Consider the following 21069-nt stretch of genomic DNA (forward strand, 5'->3'; position numbering starts at 1 on the left):
TGTGTGGCTGGAAGATTTGGCATCTGAATGTACGACACGTTAACTTCTAAGGACATAACTGCTGCTGTTATATATCTGTAGATGTGACACTAAATATGACTTTCTGAATGATGTTGTCAAAGAGAAGAGCAAGAGTGATTAAATGTTAACAGTCTTTGCATTACCCATAATAAGTCATGTTTAAAATGAACATGAGGTTCAGATTTGTATCAACTTCATGCAAGTTTAACGTGTTCATACAGTTTATTCTTTATTATCTGACTCCAGATGTGAAAGAAAGGAAGAACTGGTTTGTTTGTCACGCCTGATTGGTTTAGATTTGGTGACATTGTCATCTAAAAATATATATTTATAATTGTTACAATGAAAACAAAACTGTTACAGAACAGTGCATTTGTAACTTTCATTGGTAATATTTTGTTAGTGTTGCCCCCCGGGCATCTTCACATTGTCAAATCTGGCCCGCTTTAAAAAAAGTTTGGACACCGCTGCTTTAACCACAGTGGTGCTAACACGCAGGTATAATGTTTGTCATGTTCATACTCTTAGTTTAAGGTGTTAGCATGCTGACATTTGCTAATTAACACTAAAACAACAGATCACACAAACAGCACATCTGTGTTTGGTGGGATTGTCATTGGTTTTTGCAAGGATCTGGGCAGAAACATACAATACAATACAAAAAAAACAACAATAAAAATGTGTACCTGATGGTGCCACAGTATATGAGAAATTAATAGAACAACAAAGTGATTACTATTGATCCTGAGGAGGAACAGTCAATGATCGCCAAAGTTATGATGGTTCGTCCTCACGGGGACCATGAATATCTGCAAATCAGCCCACTAGCATGGCTAAAAAACTTTATCAAGAGATCAAATTAGATTATTTTCACTGTCATGTGCTAATACACTAATTCAAACTCTCTCTTTGTGACAACCCAGATCGACTTCAAGACCAAAATGCTGTGCAGCATAGAGAAAGGAATCATCAAGCGACAACTTCCCTTCTCTATCGTCAAGAGTTGTGATGATGGAGTGGGTTCCCGCTTCTCCATTTCCTTTAAAGGACATCATGATTATGAACTGGAGGCCATGTCACTGGAGGACAAACACAAGGTGAATTTATAGTTAGTGCTTGTGAAGCGAATATAAAGCTATAATAATTCATAGTCAGCACACCTCTGATGGGTCTGTCATTTATGTTAAAATAAGAGAAGTCCAGTTGTTATTGATGCTTTCATGGAGACTTTTTTCATGCTGGTGATTCTTTTTGTCCGAGCAGATGATTCAGCTCGTGAATCGGATTATTTACGGGAACATATACAGTGATCCTCAAGAGGGCAATGCAGAAACACGTCAGCAGCCCGAAGCTTCGCAGAGCCTCCGGGAAGGCGTCTTGTTGCTGCACCGAGGCGGCCTGGCATCATTCAGATGGGTGAAGTACGTATGTGTCCTACGCAACAAATGTGCTGCATGAGAAATGATTTGTGACATTTTCCAGTAGCAAATAAAAGTTTTTAATTCACTTTATAGTTTAGAAATCAGGACTGAGTTTGTACTGTGCTCACACACGAGTAGTGACACAATGAAAGATCTACAGACATAAAAATAAAAAAATATTCGCAACTTTGCACAAGAATAAAACATAATTTCCACGTGATATTAGATTTTCACACAAAAAGTCCAATAAAGTACTTAAAAATTACATCGACTCCTTCCCCCTTGTTGAAAAATTCCAATCTTTGAGCATGCAAATCATTAAGTACCGGAAACAAGATGTCTCCGACTACACTGAAGAAGTCAGTTCTAAGCGTATGTGCACTGAAGGGTTCGAGTCTCCATTTCACATGTATAAGCTGTAAATTGGATCACAGCTTCAGTGATGTGGACAAAATCATCCTTGTACGTACAAATTAAATTCATATTTAAGATCAGAGAGAACGGAGAAACCTTCCTTCTTCAGAAGGTGAATGTGAAAATAACCTTCAACCTTCTCAAACATCCAAGAGAAGTAATAATAAAAAAAGACATTTTTCAGTCAGTGTGAGTACAAATCTTTTTGATTTTTGGATGTTCTCTTTGTGCACGCTGTCCACACGCAATGCATTGCAAGGCTGTAAAACACTGAAGGACCGGTGTGAAGGATTTAGTGGCATCTAGAAGTGTAGCTGCTGATTGCAACCGCCTCACTTCACTATTCTTAACAGTGCGAAGGACAAAAACCAACCAAACAAACAGCACTCTCTGGAGCTTGTTTTGTTTGTCTCTTCTGGGCTACTGTAGAAACACTGTGGTTCAACATGGTTCAACTGAATCTTACGCACTGGACCTTTAAAGGAATAGTTCGACATGTTTATTTGTTTACTTGATGAGAAGATTTACACCAACCATCACGTTTGTATGTTAAATATAAAGCTGGTCTCTATTTTGTTCCAGGTATGAAGTCCGGCTCCACCCAGGCCAGCTGACACTGATATCCTTGAGGCGACGAGAGCCCGCTGAGGGTGAGGTGAGATCCACGGTGCCCATGTCTACCGTCATTCACCTGTCAGACGGTGACACCAGCGTACAGAAGCCTCCCAGCAACGACACCTTTACTCTGATCACCCACAAAAATGAGTACCAGTAAGCGGAGGGTTATTAAAATATGTGTAAATAATCACAACAATAAATTAATGAGTTCTGTCTATCACAACAGCTGTACTTCTTTTCAGATTTATTTACAGCCTTGTAATAGTGTGATTTCAGTCAGCAGCCTTTTCTGCAATGCATTTGTTTTTTTATTGTAGCGTTTACAATGCGACCTTGTTTGAGTGATGAAGTCATAAATGTAGAGCGAGTGTTTTAATTACCAGACGTATCTTGGCCGCTTAGGGAAGTTGACTTTGGCTGATTTATTGCAGGTTCCGGGTGCCTCTACCAGATCAAACAACTTCTCCCGGGTCCGTCCAAATGGAGCGAGATGCTTGGGTCGAGGCCATTGCTAAACTGTGTTCAGACTGGAAGAGGAAATCCATGGGTGAAAACATGTTTGTGGAGACAAAGGTTCTACGAAACATCAGCATAGCCGAAGACGCAGAGGATACTGACACTGAGCTCGAGTCAAGTAGTGAAAATATAAAGTTCAATTGTCTCCCATGTGATTATGAAAATTTAGAACCCACTCCCGGTGGTGGAGCTCATTTACCAGCTGGTGACACGGATCCAAGCAATCCCCCGGCCGATCACGCAAAGCCTGTTCCGAAGCCTCGCAGCACTAAGAAGGCCGCTCGTCCAGATATCAAGCGTGGGGCTTTGCCTCCTGTCCCATCACCAACCTCTCCCGGCGTTGTTGCCTTGTCTTCACCCACCGCCTCTCCTCAACCTTCACCCTCTCACTATGCCCTCCCATCTTCTGTCAAAGTCCCAGAGTCTCCTCCCTGTGTACCAGCCTTGCCAGTTCTGCCTGTCCCACCCCCATTGCCCCCACCTTTCCCCTTCAAACTGAGGACGAACTCAAAGAAAGCACGCACCAAGGCTTTCCATTGGGACGTGGTTGGGTCAGATAAGGTAACACCATCACTTGTCTGTAGAAACTTAAGTCATCACGAGACACTAAATAACCATTTGTTCACAGTTAAGTGTAAAGTGCATGAAAGGCCTCACTAGTGTGAATTATTCATATTTAAATGCAGCGTTATATTATTTTGGCCTGCGCAGTAAGGTCATGTTCAGCTTGGTTTCACTTCATTATTCCTCTTTGCATCATAGTTGGGAATTATTCTTTGTTTTGTTGCTCTTTTCTAATGTTAACATTGATTTCTTCATAAAATGGAGTTGTCTCGGCGCTGAATTAATTTGTTTCTTGGCAGATTGCAAAATCATTTTGGAAACAAGAAAGCACCAGGAGGATTGAAATCGACACATCGCGCTTATATGAGCAATTTGCTGTTAAAGATCTGGGGACGTTCGGCGCGGTTGAGCCGAGTAATACCCAGAATATTATGCTCAACCCGAAGGTTGCACACAATTTCAGTGAGTATCTCAACAATGAACGTTATACGAGTGTTCCTTATAAATATTGGCCACAGGAACAGATCGTTTCCAGCGTTTTATGACAGGTATTGGATTTTTCCCAGCAGAATAATGAGTAGTATTTCCACGTTGTACTGAAGAAGCATTCTTCTGGATTTCTACAACAGACTTTGTGTCTTGTCATTTCATTCTTTGTACTATGAAATTTGCTGTGCAACTCTGTGAAAAAAGGTTGTGGCATCACAAGTGCAAACACTCCACATACTGACAGACAGGATAAACAATACTTACAACCGAAAGACACAAAAAGGGGATTTGTATCTTCCATTAACTGGAAGTTCTGCTGTGAAATGAGGCCACTCTTCCCACAACCACCAGAGGGAAGCACCACATAGAAAGAGGAAGCAGCCTCTGAACAGAAGCAGTGTTAAAGCCAGGCTCTTTAATTTTCATAAATTAGACTTTAATTGAGACCGAGCTGACCTGAGAACTCTTTTAGGGAGAGGCCATAAATGTTCGTTTAACAGCGACGTTTGAGGCTGTAACAATGCCACAGCACAGCTTTAAAGCAGGCAGATGGATGTTCCTCCTGTGTGTCTGCAGGGGGCAGTGTGTCACCAATCCTGCAGTGCCATGACTGCCCATGCAATCTGCAGAGCTATTGTGAAGTGGAACATATTCTATATCTCATCTAATGGCTTTTTGCTTTTGATTAACTGAGTGTACGTGGTTTGTATATTTCAAGACCCGAGCCAGGGGAGAACATTTCAGAAGCTCCCTACCACAGCTCTTCCAGGAGGCAAAGACAAAGCAAAGCGATACAGATGTGGCGTCTGTGATGAGCTGCTAAATGGAATTAGTGTGATTGTAGAGACTGGCAACATAATTAGACTTCACATGTTCATAAAATATGGAGAGAGAATCCGAGCAACAACGACAGCGGTTTCCTGTCTTGATACAAGAGAGTACTCCAGCATTCAGAGTTTGTGCTCCTCCCAGACCTGGAAACTTTGTGTCAGGAGAAGAAGCTGAGTGATGACAGCCTGCAGGCAACCAGAGGCCATGCATCTTTCTGCTGCAAGCTTTAGAAAAGATTTGACATTTGAAGAACAAGGGAAGCTCTGTCATGTTGTCTCTCCGACTTTGATCCTGTTAACACCAACATAGAAAGTGTGAAGAGAGGACAGGCCCTTTTCTTAATTAAGTAGCAATACTGCGATATAAAAATAGCCCATTACAGAGAGTTAGGTAAGTTAAAGACTTAGAGACATGATGGCTTGAATCATTTGATATTTTCAGTTTAAATATTGAGTATAAAATATTAAAAATGACATTACAAGTGTTGACTGGGCATATCATTGTCATGACTGGATGACCCTCTCAGTCAAGCTTCTCATGACTCTAACCTGATGGTTCATAGATAGATCAGCTCATCATCACGTCTGTGTCTGACTATAAAAGCATATTTATTTACTATTTTAAAAGGCAGATCAGGTACTAACACCTTGTCTTTTCTCTTAGATACTGCAGGTAAGACTGCAGTCTTCTGGGGGGAGGGTGTGGCTTGACTTGAAAAATAAAAAAGACTTGCAACTTTCTGGGGGCTTGGACCAAATGACTTGAGACACATGTCCTGCACTGGAAAACGTCACTTAATTTAAAAATATATATATACCAGGTATCCTGTAGTGTTAAGGAGCAAAAGAAGACATAGAAGACATCTAAACCGAGGAACAACAGGTGAAAACCTGAGATATCAAACCTTTGCTGAGTATAAAGCAAAAGAGGGTCGGAGATAATTAGCAGCTCCTGTCTGTTAGGAGCATGTTCCTGTATGTACAACCCTCTGGGAACTTTGCTTTTCTGATCAGGATTGACATGTTTGAAGTTCTCCACATGCACTCAAAGAAAAATATACGTCTGCTTTAAAACAATCAGACTAATTTTCTACCAACTGTGACCCAGGAGTGCACAGAGCACACATTAGAGGCTCTTCAAGATTTTCTATCAGCGTATGATAATGAGGCTGAAAGTTTTTTTTTTGCTGAAATGCTTCCGGTAAAGCTAAGTAAATATTATCAGGACAAAAAGGACCTAAACTCTCAAAGGTACATGGCAGATGAAATTTGATGAGTCAAAACATTGTCCTCTGAATGAAATAGTTACATTACATTACTGCATTTGTATTGAAGCTATAGACCTACAACTACTATGACTTACACTATAAACAAATAAAAGCCAAGACCAGAGGTGATTTCAGCCTCTTTACACTTTAAAAACACAGAAAGTCCTCCAGGATTTAGCTTGATTCAGCAGGATTGAAGCCATATAAAAAAATCAGTTAACACCCTCCCCTGTCTCTCTCTCTTGGCATCCCCCCACACACAGCCCTCCCTGCTCCCTGTTTGCATGTTTATCACCACGAACCTGCCTAAATGTGCGCTGTTTATTCAGCTCATATCTCATTCTTTGCCACACTATTTATTCCTCTGATCCCATTACACCGGCAGCCAGTAAACATGCGACATCTTGCATTATTTGTGGAAAAGATAGCAACAGCTTCAACCTCAATCCTCAATCGGATAATATCGCATCAGTACGTGATCAATAATTAACAGATAAACTAAGAACTGTTGATTAGCAGCAGGTAGAGATCTGGCACGCTGACTGTGTCCACTGTGGCTTTAAAAACATGTTTGTAGTTACACGCCGAGGCAGATGGAGGTAGACAGCGTGAGCAGGTGGTTGTATTACTCTTGTACTGCGGTTTAGAGTGCTGTCCTCTGGTAATCAACATGATCCTTGTGGGCAAGCAAGAGCATCAGCTGCATCAAGGGTCCACAGGACAATGCTATAATGATTTATACTTATTTAAAATGCTCCACACGAATCCAAAGACTAAAGAGAGGATTGTAGCTCATATTGATTTTTCTGATTGCATTTTTTAAAATATATATATATAAATACCTACAGAGATGATGAAAGACAACGTTTGCGTGGTGGGATTCTGACTCTTCTCTGCGTGTCGCCACAAAGTTTAAATCAGTTTAAGTTTTAATAAGGTGTGATCAAATGAAATGTCTTCACCCAGACTGCCATCTGCAACATGTCAGAGTATTCAGATCCTTTCATTAAGTAAAAGCACCAACGCAACAGTGCGAAAATATATCAAAGTGTAACTATAGTTCATCTGTGTAGTCTAGTTGTTTTCAACCTCGGGGTCTGGGCCCTTAAAGGAGTCACAGGATACACCCCAGGGGTCGTGATTAATGAGGCAGAAAATAAGAAAAAACAAAGTTCTTTTAAATATATGTGTGTAGCTTTTCTCTCATATTTACTGTTTAGAGAAACCTCCTGGCTGTGAAGTGAAGCAAAGTGCCAAAAACTGCAGTTCCTCCTGTCGGCCACTTGAGGCTGGCTCCAGAAGTGAGTCAGTCTCCATAAGTCCCCATGTTAGACAGCAGAAATAAACATGTTTACAGCCTGGTACAAAAAACAGTTTTGGTCTCTGTAGCTAATTTCCCCGTTCATGACAACTGTACTGAGGGTGAGTTTATATACAACTCACATGTTCACATTATATTAAGGCTTAAAGTTATGCAGGATTAACAGTGTCAACGTTTTGATTGAGAGGTGGGTGCTGTTACAGGTGGCTTGTTTGAGCAACCAGGCTCCATTCAGTCCACCTCAGGTCCAGCGATGCTACACATCTTTGCCCATTTTTAGATTTGCCGGGAGGCGGCAATGGCAGGAGTGACAAGATGATGGCGGCGGATATAAGCCACCACACTGGCAGGAGTGACAAGATGATGGCGGCGGATATAAGCCACCACACTCTGAGCTTTATGTACGGCTCTTCAGAAACCTGTGGGTGACGTCATGGTTACGACATTCATATTTATACTGTCTATGGTTGAGATGGAGGAACTGCTAACAAGTCAAAGACATCCAAAATATAACAAGGGGCCCCAACATGGTCACAAGACCCCACAAGTATTTTAAGTGTTAAGTACCTGTAGCGGACTAGTGGACAACGTTTTCCATCTCAAATGTCGTGGTGTAGAAGCAAAAAGTAAAAGCTAAGGTAAAAAGTAAGAAGTACTTCAAAAGTGTACTCAGGTGCACTACTTGAATCTTTCAGCTGCTGGGTGATGATTGTGCATTTGTGTTAAGAATGTGCGCCCAACTATACTAATATGGTTATTTACCTTGAGAGTCCCGGTGCACGCTGCCTATCTAATGACTGGAAATGTCGCTCTCCTAATTAAAAGTACACCTGTGGCTTCCTGCACCCAGTGGGATACACTCCATCTCTATATTCTAATTTGCCAGGGCGATGGCCAGTTTGTCTGAGTGCCAAGCAACAAAAGGGCTTGATTTGCACTTGTGTGTTTTTGTTGTTTTTTTTAAAGCCGGAAGCCTAACCCTCACTCTCGAGAACACTAGTAATGCTCAACATTAGTAGTTTGATGTGATTTCCCGTTTGAAAATGTCGTGTCATGACAGCCTCTGTTGGTCCTGGTGAGGGAATTACTGTCTCAGGTCTTTAATGTCAAGGATTTAGAGACGTGTTGATTAACAGCTTTGTACCGCCAAAATACTTCTGATTTAACCTGATTATTTCTCACTTTGTCATGAGTGGATTTTCAATCAGTTCGATGATTTGGACCATTATTTTGGGAGAAACCCTCATGGACAGTTAACGGAATAGTTTGACATCTTGGAAATAAGCTTATGGGGGTTAGGTGCAGAGAGTTAGATGAGAAGATCAATACCACTCTCCTATCTGTCCGTTCAGAATGAAGCCGGTGCCAGCTGGCTCTGTCTGAAGACAATAAAATCACCCTGCATGCACTCATCAATACATTACATCCAGGTTGTTTTAATACGTACAAAAACTGTTTTTTACAAGTAATGCGTGAGAACTATTTCTTAGCTAGGGCTTGGATCACGAATCCAACAAATCTGAGACTCAATGTGTGAATTAGACGCGACTATTGACAGATTTTGGACAGAGCCATCTGTTTAAACCAAGCTAAGCACCAACACCTGAAGACGTGTGCATAAGACTGACTTAACACTGTTATGACTGTTGACATACTTGTCACTCAGTCACAATCTCACAAAGCACTTGAGGCTTTACCACTCGGCTCTGGGTGATGGTGGAGTTGTCGGTTCTTACCTCGTATGTTCGGGTCCTACATATGCTGACCTGCTCTGTGTTGGCAGAGACTGGTGCTCACCTCTCCTCACTGCTATATTATTTTGACTAACATAATTATTACTATATTGTGCTGTAATGACTACTCTAGGGTTTTATTACGTACGTATTATTTTATTACTATACGTTGTTACATCACATACATAAAAAAAATAGATAACACTATATCCTTTTCTTTCTCCCTGCCACAGAAGCGATGCTCTTTACCCCACACACACACACCATACTTACATATGTGATTGTAACAGTTTAAAGTAATTTGTACGTCTCTCTTTTATGTATTTCTGTATTTTTCAATGCAGAGTCTACAATGTTTGAGCCATGAAATTGATCAAGATAACAATGTATTCGTTATGACAACTTGACATTAACCAAGACATCATAAATATACCACAGCAGGACTAATTATCAAATCGTCATATCAAGTTGTCATAACAAACAATGTCAGCTTTGAAGATAACAATGGCCCCAATGGCGCTTAGTAACATAAACATTCATCAGGACTTCTTCATGTTCGTGACAGATGCCGTGTCGTGCTTATGATGCACTCATTACCAACGTTCCCTGGCTGCAGCTTTGTACTTAACCGACAGTTGTATCGATCGTCGCACCTTAACACAAAATTAAAACTATTCTTTTTACACTTCTTACAGCGTTTTCAGCATTTGAAATGAAGAGGAAAGAAGTTTGTTTGCTTACTTGCGGCGCAGGATGCATAAAAGAAAGTTGGATGTGACACTTCCAAAGCAATGCCTGAGTGTCTGAGTGGCTCAACAGTTTTAGAAAGATTCATCATGTATTTTACATACGTGTCTAAAATTCCTGAAGCGGGCTCCTAATGAATGCTCCTCGCAGCTCCTGAATTATGCAGAAGCATTTTCTGTAACACACAAAGAAAAAAATCACATCACATCAGCTTTGACTTGATAGAATGCAAATTTGTGCATTTCCCTTAGGCATTTACGGGGGGGAAAGTAATTAAGCAAAGGACCCTTTGTCTTCAGAATACTTTTTTGAGTCATTTCATCGCAGGATAAGAAGACTAACTGTCAAGAGGGAAGCTTTCATGTACTATTGAGTGTGTTGACTCTTCCTGATCTATTGTTCTTCCAGACATTTTCCTCAAAAGTTTTCCAGTGCAACCTGGAGAGCTGAAGGACAAACTGTTCATCATTAACGAGGAAGATGGAGGCATGTCTGATGAGCACATCACCTCTCTGAGGAGGTATGAGTTTGTGCCAAAAACGGCTGATTTGTATTCATCCCTTATCGTGTCATGAGTGAAGCTGACGGGTGAATGGCCTTTTTTTTTTTTACTTGAGTTCGTGGGTTTGTTGATGTGTGTTTTCCTTGGCAGGGACTAAACCTTTGGAAAGCAAATCATCATGAGTTCATGGTGCAGTCCCCACAATGAGAAACAGGGGAGGAAGATACACAATTTACACAGCAGCCCTTCCCTGTGTACTAATACTAAAGAGCAGATGCCAGAATCTTTTACCAGAGCAGCTTACTAATAAAAGTTTTATCTCGGGTTATTTGCGGAGATGGAAACTATTGACGTTCCCTCAGGAATATAAGACTGAAAGCGGCTAAAACGCTTCCTGATTCTTACCTGCAATTTACTCAGCAACGTTGGACGCTGACCTCCTGGAAGGCAAGAGTGATGAGAGCACTGTGTGGAGGATTTCATTTATTCTATGAAAACATAATATATATTTTAATGCACTGTGGCGTAAGCCTGAGGAATACAATCTTGAAAGAACCACTCCCAACAGGTGCTGCAATATTAATGACCGGTGCTGCTCCAGTGGCACAAAGCCCGGCTCATGAAAAAGCGAATGCCTCTTCGGTTTGAGGTCAGAACGTACAGAAATGACAGAAGGATGAAGTCCAAATTTAAGATGAGCGGGGTTCAAATTCAGTGCAAGTGAGTAAATGGCTGTTAACGTCAGCGTCTCGCTGCTTCACAGAGGTTGACGACGACAATCAGCGATACTTGACTTTTAATCACTCGCCTTTCTCCGGGCTACTGGAAATCAATGCAATGGCATCCGTCCAAACAGAGTGAGCTAAAGAGTGTGTGGTGACATAAAGAGGCAAAGGTTAGAATGGGAAAGTAGCTGTGACAGAGAGAGGAAAAACAGCTCTTGGTTTTTTTATATGTGATATGTTTGGATGTTTTTCTGTTGTATAAATAAAAGGACAGATATTTTATTTATATTTTTAAATTCACAGACGAGGAACAGAAACACAGAGTTTAAATGTATCGATTCGTCCACTGTAAGCAGTGATGCCCGTCTAAAAAATGTAAGCTGGGACTTAGAATTTAATGTTTTATTTTTCGTCTCTTGCATTTATGGATCAACTTCTTCTACAGCAACTTAGACCTGTGTAAGATTTGAACAGAAATTGAACAAACAGGAGGCAAAGCCATGCATTGGCTTAGAAAGTTAGCAGATACATGAACTTTAAATTATTGGACACACATCTGTAAACTTTAATCTGCAAAGAATTTCCCCATCGAGGGATCAATAAAGTTAATCTTCTTCTTCTAAACATATATGTAACCATTTTCATATTAATCAGTTACTTACTCAAATTACTTTTTTCAGTATCTGTGAATAGCACCCCCTCCAAAATAAAGTTACATTTCCAACAGAATACAACTAACTGAACAACAAAATAAAAGCATTATAACGCAGACTTTTTAAAATAGATGAACCTGAGGTACACCTAGGTGTGCCTGGAGCAGTAGAAATCCAAACCATGACTCCATGCACAGTAGACTGTACCAGCGCTATACATTTCCACCATGCACTCTTTCTCCTCGCAATATAAAATATTCACTATGTCACCGGCAGACATCAGCTCTGGAGGGGAAGTTTCGACTTTTGTGATTGTTGCCAAACTTTCCTCCTTGTTTTGGCATGTGTGATTATTTTTTTGGTTTATTCTTAATCATGTGACCAAAGTGTCTGATATGGACCCTTTAATGTAGCTAAAATTCATATTTTTATGACTATGGACCCTTTAATGTAGCTAAAATTCATATTTTTATGACAATGTTTAATGCGTGGTTGTGAACTTTTAATGCAAAAGAACCAAAACTTTGGCAGATAGTGTGTTCACGGAGGATCCTAACATTTATAGTAAGATGGTAAAATATTTTTAAATCTGGTACTGCATCTAAAAAGAAGAGTGATACATTGATTTTTATGTTCCAGGTACGTCCCTACCATGGAGGATGTGGAAATGTACAAATCCCACAAAGGACCTGTGACAGAGCTGCATATTGTGGACCAGTACATGATGGAGGTACAGTTTTTACTCCACCATAATTGAAGTTATGATTTCCAAAATGAAGATAGTAATTTTCTTTGGATTTGACTCGTGGTACCGTGACCCAGGCAGAATCTAATGCAGCTCCTGCTCATGTAGCACTTTTCTTTAGAAGAGTCTTCATTCACCTGCCTCCTCATTCACACACTGTGGGTGTCATGACAACCTCTTAGCATTCATCTGGTTATCACCTTCCAGCATGCCTGGCAGCCATTTGACCCGTTTGTGGTTGGCTGAGGACGGGAGGCAGGAGGGGGGTAACAGATGAACAGCAGGATCAGCCTACGGTGCCTTTCAGGAACATTTGACACCAGATATAAGGGATTTCATAATGTCAGAAACAGGATGGCATAGCCTATGGAAACCACATATACGTCTGGAGGCACATGGCTTCTGTGTTAAACGCTGCCAATCAGTAGCACTCAGTCCACTTTGTATTGCTGCCAACTAAAGAAGAAATATTACGCTCAATAGAAAATGAAATGGCTTCAGATGAAACTCCTAATCTTAGAGGTGATTTTCAGTCATTGCACACATTAAAACCAATTAAATTATTAAAGAAAATGAAGGAATGACACATCATCACAGTTTCTCAGCATCATTATTACTCGCTGCCAACCAAAGGACAGTCGACCTCAGCTACCTCCTCCTGTCCCACACTGTATATTGAGTGGCTTTACATATAGTTTGTTTAGAGCGAATTCAGTGGGTTGCCATGAAAATGAGGTACATAAATTCACCTTCTTTCACATATCTTTGGTGATCCTGACTTTTCAACTCTGCAGATCTGATCACATTTTCAGCTTCAGCTGCAGGCGTCTTTGTGTTTATTGTAAACATGCTAAGGTAAGATGGTGAAGAAGACGGCTGCGGCTCAGGAGGTAGAGCGGTTTGTCCACGAATCTGTGGTTTGATCCCCGGCTACTCCAGTCTGCATGTCGAAGTGTCCTTGGTTAGCTCCCAAAAAGAGATGAGCAGTTGGAACCTTGCAAGGCAGCCAATGCCGAGTCCAAGTGTGTCAAATTTGAGAGGATCTATTGACAATATAATACTCTAATACTAATACTAGGTATGTTTTCACCTGAAAATAAGAACTGTTATGTTTTTGTTACCACACCCCTAAAATACACTGCATGCGCAACGACTCGATACGTTTGAATTTTAGTCAAGTCTCCGTTACCGCTGCGTCACGGCTCCGGAACGACTGCGGCGACCGGCAGACCTCCGCAACACATACGCAGAGCTTCGATTTTTCACGGACGCTGGAGCACGGCGCATAAATTCAGCACAGAGCAGATTGTGAGGGGAAGGAAATCGGCTACAAAATAAAAAATAAAGCCCAGTTTGATTTTCATAATAAAATACTCGGATCGAGTTTCATTACAAGAACATGTCATAATGAGCGGGGCCGACCTGAAGTCAACAGGTGAGAGGTTTTCAGGCGTCCTTTTTACCCCGTCGACACCATGGATGAGGAGAAGTTGATTCTGGAGGTCCAGGGTTAGGGACACCTCACATCCTTTATATAAGGACACCAGAAAAAATATGCGGCGTGGAATGCCATTGCAGGAGTCAAAGAGACTACAGCCGGCAATATCATGCGATTATGCGTGAATTCGTGAGATCTCGTGCGTTCTCGCGACGCTCGGTATCTTGCCAGTGTGCATCACAAACGGATTATGTGTGAGTTGGTGGACGGGAGTGCAGAGCCGTTCCTGAGCCGTTCCGCATGCTGTGTGTTTTAGGTGTTAGATTGAGCCCTTTTATATCAGCATGGCTGACTTTGCAGGTCCTCTTCCACGTAGTCCACCATGTTGATCCACCATTTTCCTACAGTAGCCCAGAATGGACAAACCAAACACTGGCTCTAGATAAGCCCTTTAGTGTTTTTCACGAGTTTGCTGTAGTTTTGTTTACATGCTCGGAGGGGGGAAAATATAATAAGCGGGATTTATTTGTTTGCAATCTGCAACCTCACTGCCAGATGCCAATAAATCCTGCACATTGGACCTTTAAGTCTTGTTTTTCATTCAGACAGCTGAAAATTGTCTTATTATCTGTCCAACAGTTCTGAATAATCACTTTCCTCTCGGGATGTCTGTGAAGGACACAAGAGAGGCGTCTGAGAACTATCAATATATTAGTGTTGAAGCGCTGACCTTTTCCTTAAGATGAAACAAATCCTAATCGTGCTCTGCAGGCCATCACTCTGTTGCACTGCTACGCTGTATGAGGTCTTTGCATGTTCTTAAATCAGGCCTGTCATTCTTTCACTGGCTACATAAATCTTGCGCTGTGCCAAAGCAGAAATGTATTTTTATATCTCAAAATTTGATGAGTATGAGAGTTTCTAGTTATGTATCTGAGAAAAAGTCAGCAAAACGTCTGTGAACGTGATTATTTTAAACACAGTGACTACTGTGTGAACACAATTTCATCCCCTCTGGAATTAAATGATGGCAGTGTTACCTTGGCATGCAGTCAGTGTGATCTGTTAACCTCCATTAGGATTTAAAATGTGTCAGAAAATGTGACAAAATGAGGAGAACTGTGCTTGAGAGTGTGGAGGATGACACATCGAGAAACATTCATTCTTTATAAATAGCCAAATGGTTCCATGGCTTTGATTTCTAACACTAATCCTAACATCCCTCCTTAACAATCCATCAGATCAAGTGCCCTTTGGCTCTTTGGGAGATGGTACCTGAGCATGAACGAGACGGTCTGACAATGTGGAGTGATTTATTTGAGGTTAGCGCCGACTCAAAGGTCGACTAGGCAGCTCAGCCAATCGTTTCAAGGTGTCAAGCCTTCAGTTTCTCTATTAAATCAGGCTGTCGACAGGCCTCAGGTAATCTCACCAAAGAACTTGAGCCTGTGAGAGCAAGCTGCAAGCCGTCCAAACGGCAGCGTCTCTCCCTGCAGCACCGTTTAAAAAATTCTGAATAATCACATAGAAATAGGTTGTGTGATGATGTGATAGTTGCACTTGCTCTTCTGTATATACTCATCATGCTCGCATTTTTCATTTTCTTTTTTTTTACAGATGTGTAACATCCCCTACCTGAGCACACAACTCGACCTGCTGCTGACTCTGAGAGAGCTCCCGAACAGCATGAACGACCTGCAGCCTGTGAGTTTACTCCTGTCGCCTGTGGAGTCAAATCAAAAGGCCGAATCGGAGGTTTTAAAAGTCTGTCCTGTTCTTACGAGCTGAAAAAGAGTCAAAACGCAGCCTCCGCAGCACGCGGCGAGACACAGAATATGCAAATGTATTCCATAATGCAAATTCTAATGTTCAGATACATCGTGGCTTTAGAAATAAATGAAAAGACCATCTGGGGACAAACTGACATTAATACATGAAAGCTTTTTTCCCCCCCTCCAGTTTGAGCTTTAAGCTTGAAGTAGTTTCTATTCCATTTTCCGGATGGTTAAGAGTCCTGAAAACAGAGAGGCATGAGAGGCACTTTAAAGACACCTCTGTTCATTTGACAGAGGAGGAAAGATGGATCTTAATCAAATCAAGTTCCATTTTGATGTAGGTGGCGAAACGTGCAAAAGTTTTTTGTCTTTATCAGTGAAAATCCACTTTGTGGGAGAGCTGTGGAAAAATTCATGAATTTAATTTCATTCAACAAACTTCTGGACTCTCTTCCAAGACAAGCGCTCTTACATTAAAGACAGAAAAAAAAGTGAAAGAAATAACAAATTCTACAAAGTTACAATTTAAATATATAGTACTTATTTTTGTATTTTTCTTAACACACACACACTCTGCAGTGAGAGTACATTTGTGGTTCATCATTAGTCAGAGTAAACGCTAACACTCTACACACTATAGAGGATTGCTCTTTATTGGCACTGGGGGACTGCAGGGTGTGAAGATATTGCAGTCAGACAAGAATACCTCCCAGCTCCTCTGTCGCTTTTTGTTTTTTGTCTTTTGGTCGAGGGGCGGGGGTGAGTTTTATGTGATTGTCTCAAGCTTCTGTTCCTTTCAGCATCAGTGCTTCAGCTCTAATCTCTTGTCTGCTGACTGTCTGAGAATAAAGAGAAACAATGGATAAGAATGATGGTACTGTAATCCATTGACTGTGACGGCAATTTTTCTTTGTCTAAAACACAGAGACAAACATATCGTGCGCCGGCGAGATGACTCGACAAGAAAGATTAGCAATTTCATTAAGTTTCAATTCACCCCTTTTCTTTCTGATGTTGTTTCTCTCTTCTTTTTTTTAAAAAAAGATCACTTTTCGATTAAACCTTGATATTTGCGTGCAGGTGCAGCTGTGAAAGCACACTGCTTTCTAATCTACTGTCCACGGCGCAGTGTGTCACTGTCTTACAACACAATATGTTCAAACACAGGGAGGTTTGGGTCCCCTCTGTAGCAGAATGCTCCAAATCCTTTGATTCTCTGACGTGACAGACTTTTTTAAAGCCCAAACATTAAGGAGGATTTAGCCACAACCTGACATGCAGGGCTCAAGGAGAGAAACTGGAGAAGTCGCCACCTGGGGAATGTTTCTCACCTACGATGTGCTTGTTAGTGCTTAGTTTCACTGTCACTGACAATGACAGGTTTTACTCTGCCTTATGAACCTGGCTCCCGCTTTAAACCATTTGCTGTGATCTCTGTGAAGCCATTTCCAAAGACACAGAACCAAAAGCAGTGATGCAGTAGACAGGAAGAAGAGCCCTGGACAGGGAGGTGGCCTCCCCGAAGCCGTGATGTACCGAGTTAACTGTAGCTTTTTCAGCACTTTTGTTAATCGCAATATCTTAAGCTTGTGTAATGTGACACATTTCAGAGTGAAACGGGAAACGTGGCCTGGATACAGTCACAGGAGGGATTTAAAACAAATCCTTCAGATTTGATTGGATTGCTTTAAAGTGCGGGTGGATGTGAATATGGAGCAGTACGGAGCTCCAGAGAGATTCTGGGCTGTAGACCTGTTGGCCTCCATCTAGCCTTGTTTGGGTCCCGCAGGAAAAGCTCATGCCGGCTCGCGCTGCTCTTAGTTAACCAGACATGCCTTTGCCATAGCAACCAGTTCGTCTTCATCCTTTAGCCTTTTTTTATCAGTAGAACTGAAACAGACTGTTGGAGACGGTTAAGAAAGGAGGCGCCTCACTGGTGAGTCATTTCCTGTATCTGTGGGTTTAGCTGCCACCGCCGCTGGGCCCCCACTTCAGGAGACCAGCAGCAGATTTTGAGTCTATTGACTTTAATCGGTGAAGTAAAGGTGAGCGCAGCCCTTAGTGACCGAAGTAAATATTAGACTCGTTTTTCAGGCCACATATCTTTTTAACATTCTGACACTAAAATGACGTTTTTCCAGATAAATACGGAGAAAATCACCTTTTTGTTTGAGATCCGTGACAACGCAGATATCAGATTTCCGTCTCGCGGTGCTCGATCGCCGGTCTGGTTTCACCTCAGATAATCTATAACAACTAAACTGGCTCACTTTCTGAACCGTCTCTGACACAACACAGTCCATATCTCCATCCATCCACACGACGTTCGCAACACATCCAAAGGAGCAACCTCACCCACTTAGGAGACAGGAAGGGCATACTGATTTCATATCATTGTAATGTGTGTAGACTTCAAGGATGAACACTGTTGCCAACTGCTCAGCTCAGGTAATGTACGTCTGGTTAACTCCCTCACCTCTGGTGAAGAGCACCATCCAGGAGCAGTCTCGTATGCCCTGAACACATCCAACCTCCACCCACACCTCGCTCGTCCACATTGTTAGATCGGGTGGTGATAAAAATAAAAGCACAACCATCTTTTAGAAATATAACCAAGACCAAACACGGCTATGAACAAAGTTAACTGTTGCAAGGTGTTAGATTGTTTCCCCAAAATCATATTGGACAGATTAAATTTATGTACAGATCATTGAGTTCAAGATGAGTCCAAAATATTTTAAAAGAAAAAAGATGGATTTTGATATCCAAATAAATAACGTACATGTAACTGAACAATGAACACATGGACATGGGATTAGAAGTTGAAAAATGTATCTTTCATTTCATGATTGCCTTACAACCTCATGTTTACAGTTACTTCTATAATAATTGCTCAATTTACTTCATTTAAAAAAAAGATTTTTAATAAAACTGAAACCAAATTTAGATGGCACTCTTAAAGCACGTTACATGACATCATTAGTCTGAGCTGTTGCAATTATGTTTTATACGGACTACAGTAGTTTTTCCATGATGGTACAGATGGTTCTTTACAAAGCCAGCAGATATAAAGTAGCTGGATATCTGCTTTCTCTTCTGTGTAATTGAGGCTGTCCCACTGCTAGATTTTGGGAAGTTATTCTTGAAACAGGAACATATGGTGGGAGTGTTGTAGCTGGTTGGCATGGACTGTATTTGGAAAAGCTAACTCTTTGTCAAGGACTACGATTCCCATAGTATCAACTCCTCTTTCCTCCAATACAACACTAGCAAAATCTAAAATTCCACTTTCATTTCGTTTTAGTATCTATCCATACTCAACAGAGTCTGTTCAGGACTGGTTATACGAGGATATTGTGCAATATTCTAGAGGGATATATGTACTTGACACAATTGCATACCAAATACTAATCTTGCCAAACAGCCATGTCCTAATTATTCAGTTTACGGGGTCAAATGAGGTGTTGTGAGATGCCTGTTTATCTTTATAATGTGAAAGACTGCAGCCTTGAGTTATTTCTGTCTAAATTTTGTCAGTGCAGAAGAGCTCCCGGAACAAGCCTCGGTCTTATTCCACTTAAATTTCCCAGCTGTTGTGTTGAGAAATGAATGCCTGTATGCAGTTGGATTACAGAACAAAATGACTTTGCACTGTGTCTCTGTGTTTGTCTTCCAGCTGATTAACCAGCAGATCAGAATGTGCACACAGCTGAACAACTGCAGGTCATTTCTTTCCATGCTGGAGTACCTCCTCACCATCGGCAATTACCTGAACGAGAACGCCAGAAAGGAAAAGGCCAAGGGATTCCGCCTCTCGTCCTTAACTAAAGTACGACTCCGCCACTGTTGCCTGACCTTTGATTGAGTTGCAGCACTGGGCTAATAAGAGTACTCATTGATATACACAGCAGGGTTTCTCTCGTCTTTCAAATTTCTCTCTTGTCCTTCCTGAGGCAGGCACGAATGTTCATTCAGGTCTTTGACACCGTCCTTCTGACAGATGTGCAAGTGTGTCACTACCTGCCGTAACACAGGAGGAATTAAAGTTTGCACAAGTGTGGTTACTTGTGGGCGAATCTCTTCGAGTGCAGTCAGTCAGATAGTCAGCTTAGCTTAGCATAAAGACTGGAAATGTAGGGGAAAACAGCTAACCAACCAACCAACCAACCAACCAAGCAAGGAATCCTAAAGCTCATCAATTAAAAAGTTATTATATCTTGTTTGTTTAGCACATAATCCCTGTCGGACCACGTATGCATTGTTTGCATGGATTTTATGGCTGCTGTAGGTTGGATGCACAGAAGCGTTTCGTGGTGCGTTTCAGAAGCTCCCGGAAGTGGCTCCCTGGTGCCGACTGATGCCGAGACCAGTCGTCGAACAGGTCGAGCTGGCACTGAGAAGAGAGAGAGAGAGAGAATTCAGTCAATTTTCAAAATAAAACATCCTGTACAGATTGTAAAAACAATAGAATGGAAACTATTTAACTACTTACTCATAGTAGAAGTACATAAACCGAGGAAAAGAGTCATGTCTTCTCCATGGGTTAGAGGTGCTGGTTGGTGGGTTTGGTTACTTGGTTGCCAGGCTAGTTGTTTCTTAAGTTTGTGTTAGGCAAAGCGAGACGGCTGCCGGCTTTAGCTTTATATTTACTATAAAAATAATAGAGAGTAGCCTAAATCTTCTAAAGTGTGTTTCCCAAAATGTTGAACTGTTCCTTTTGTGGTGCGGCAGTCGTTGGATGTACAGTTTAAAGTGCTGCCTTGGGGTTGTGAGAGTATTCTCTGCCTTTCTCCGAATTTAGTTTGAACCACTCTTTTGTGTGTGAGTCTCTCTACTGGGATGGTTTAAGGGGCAACGCTCTTGGCACAGAAGTAAAACGTCCTCTGCTCCATTTAATGAAGCCGAGGCCTTGTGTTCCGCTCAGAGGTGTTTCCAGGTCTAATTGAGAATAGTAAACTGTTGCTGCTCGAGTCAGACTCTCGTCAAATTAATGGCTAGCTGCTTCCAAGAAAGAAAGAAAAATGGATCAAGTTTATCTCAGATCTTTTTTTATTATTCTTCCTTTTTACTTGTGAGCATCAATACTCGGTGAATGTCTTGTTTACATGTCCTGGGCTTTAATTGGTAACCTAGAAAAATACCACAAGCGCTTATCACAGGATTACAGAGGTCCCTCTTGCATTTTAATTATATGGAGCCCATGAAGTGCAACATGGCTTGAATTGTAGAGTCATAATTACCATTTTTATACAAATATGACACAGTTACAGCTAATACTACTACCACTAA

The 21069-nt window shown here is 41.4% G+C and overlaps 1 protein-coding gene across 1 annotated transcript in view; it reads left to right on the top strand.

Annotated features, from left to right (window-relative positions):
* Positions 1-21069, top strand: part of LOC104932112 (formin-like protein 13) — a 34382-nt gene that overhangs the window by 2039 nt on the left and 11274 nt on the right. Inside the window, exons 4-12 of the mRNA XM_019273943.2 lie at positions 945-1118; positions 1285-1442; positions 2439-2627; positions 2906-3551; positions 3854-4016; positions 10351-10462; positions 12462-12552; positions 15623-15709; positions 19457-19609. Coding sequence (XP_019129488.2) covers positions 945-1118; positions 1285-1442; positions 2439-2627; positions 2906-3551; positions 3854-4016; positions 10351-10462; positions 12462-12552; positions 15623-15709; positions 19457-19609 — 1773 coding nt within the window. The remainder of the gene's footprint in view (positions 1-944; positions 1119-1284; positions 1443-2438; positions 2628-2905; positions 3552-3853; positions 4017-10350; positions 10463-12461; positions 12553-15622; positions 15710-19456; positions 19610-21069) is intronic.

This window comes from Larimichthys crocea, chromosome XV (assembly GCF_000972845.2).
Source record: "Larimichthys crocea isolate SSNF chromosome XV, L_crocea_2.0, whole genome shotgun sequence".
Lineage (NCBI taxonomy): Eukaryota > Metazoa > Chordata > Actinopteri > Sciaenidae > Larimichthys > Larimichthys crocea.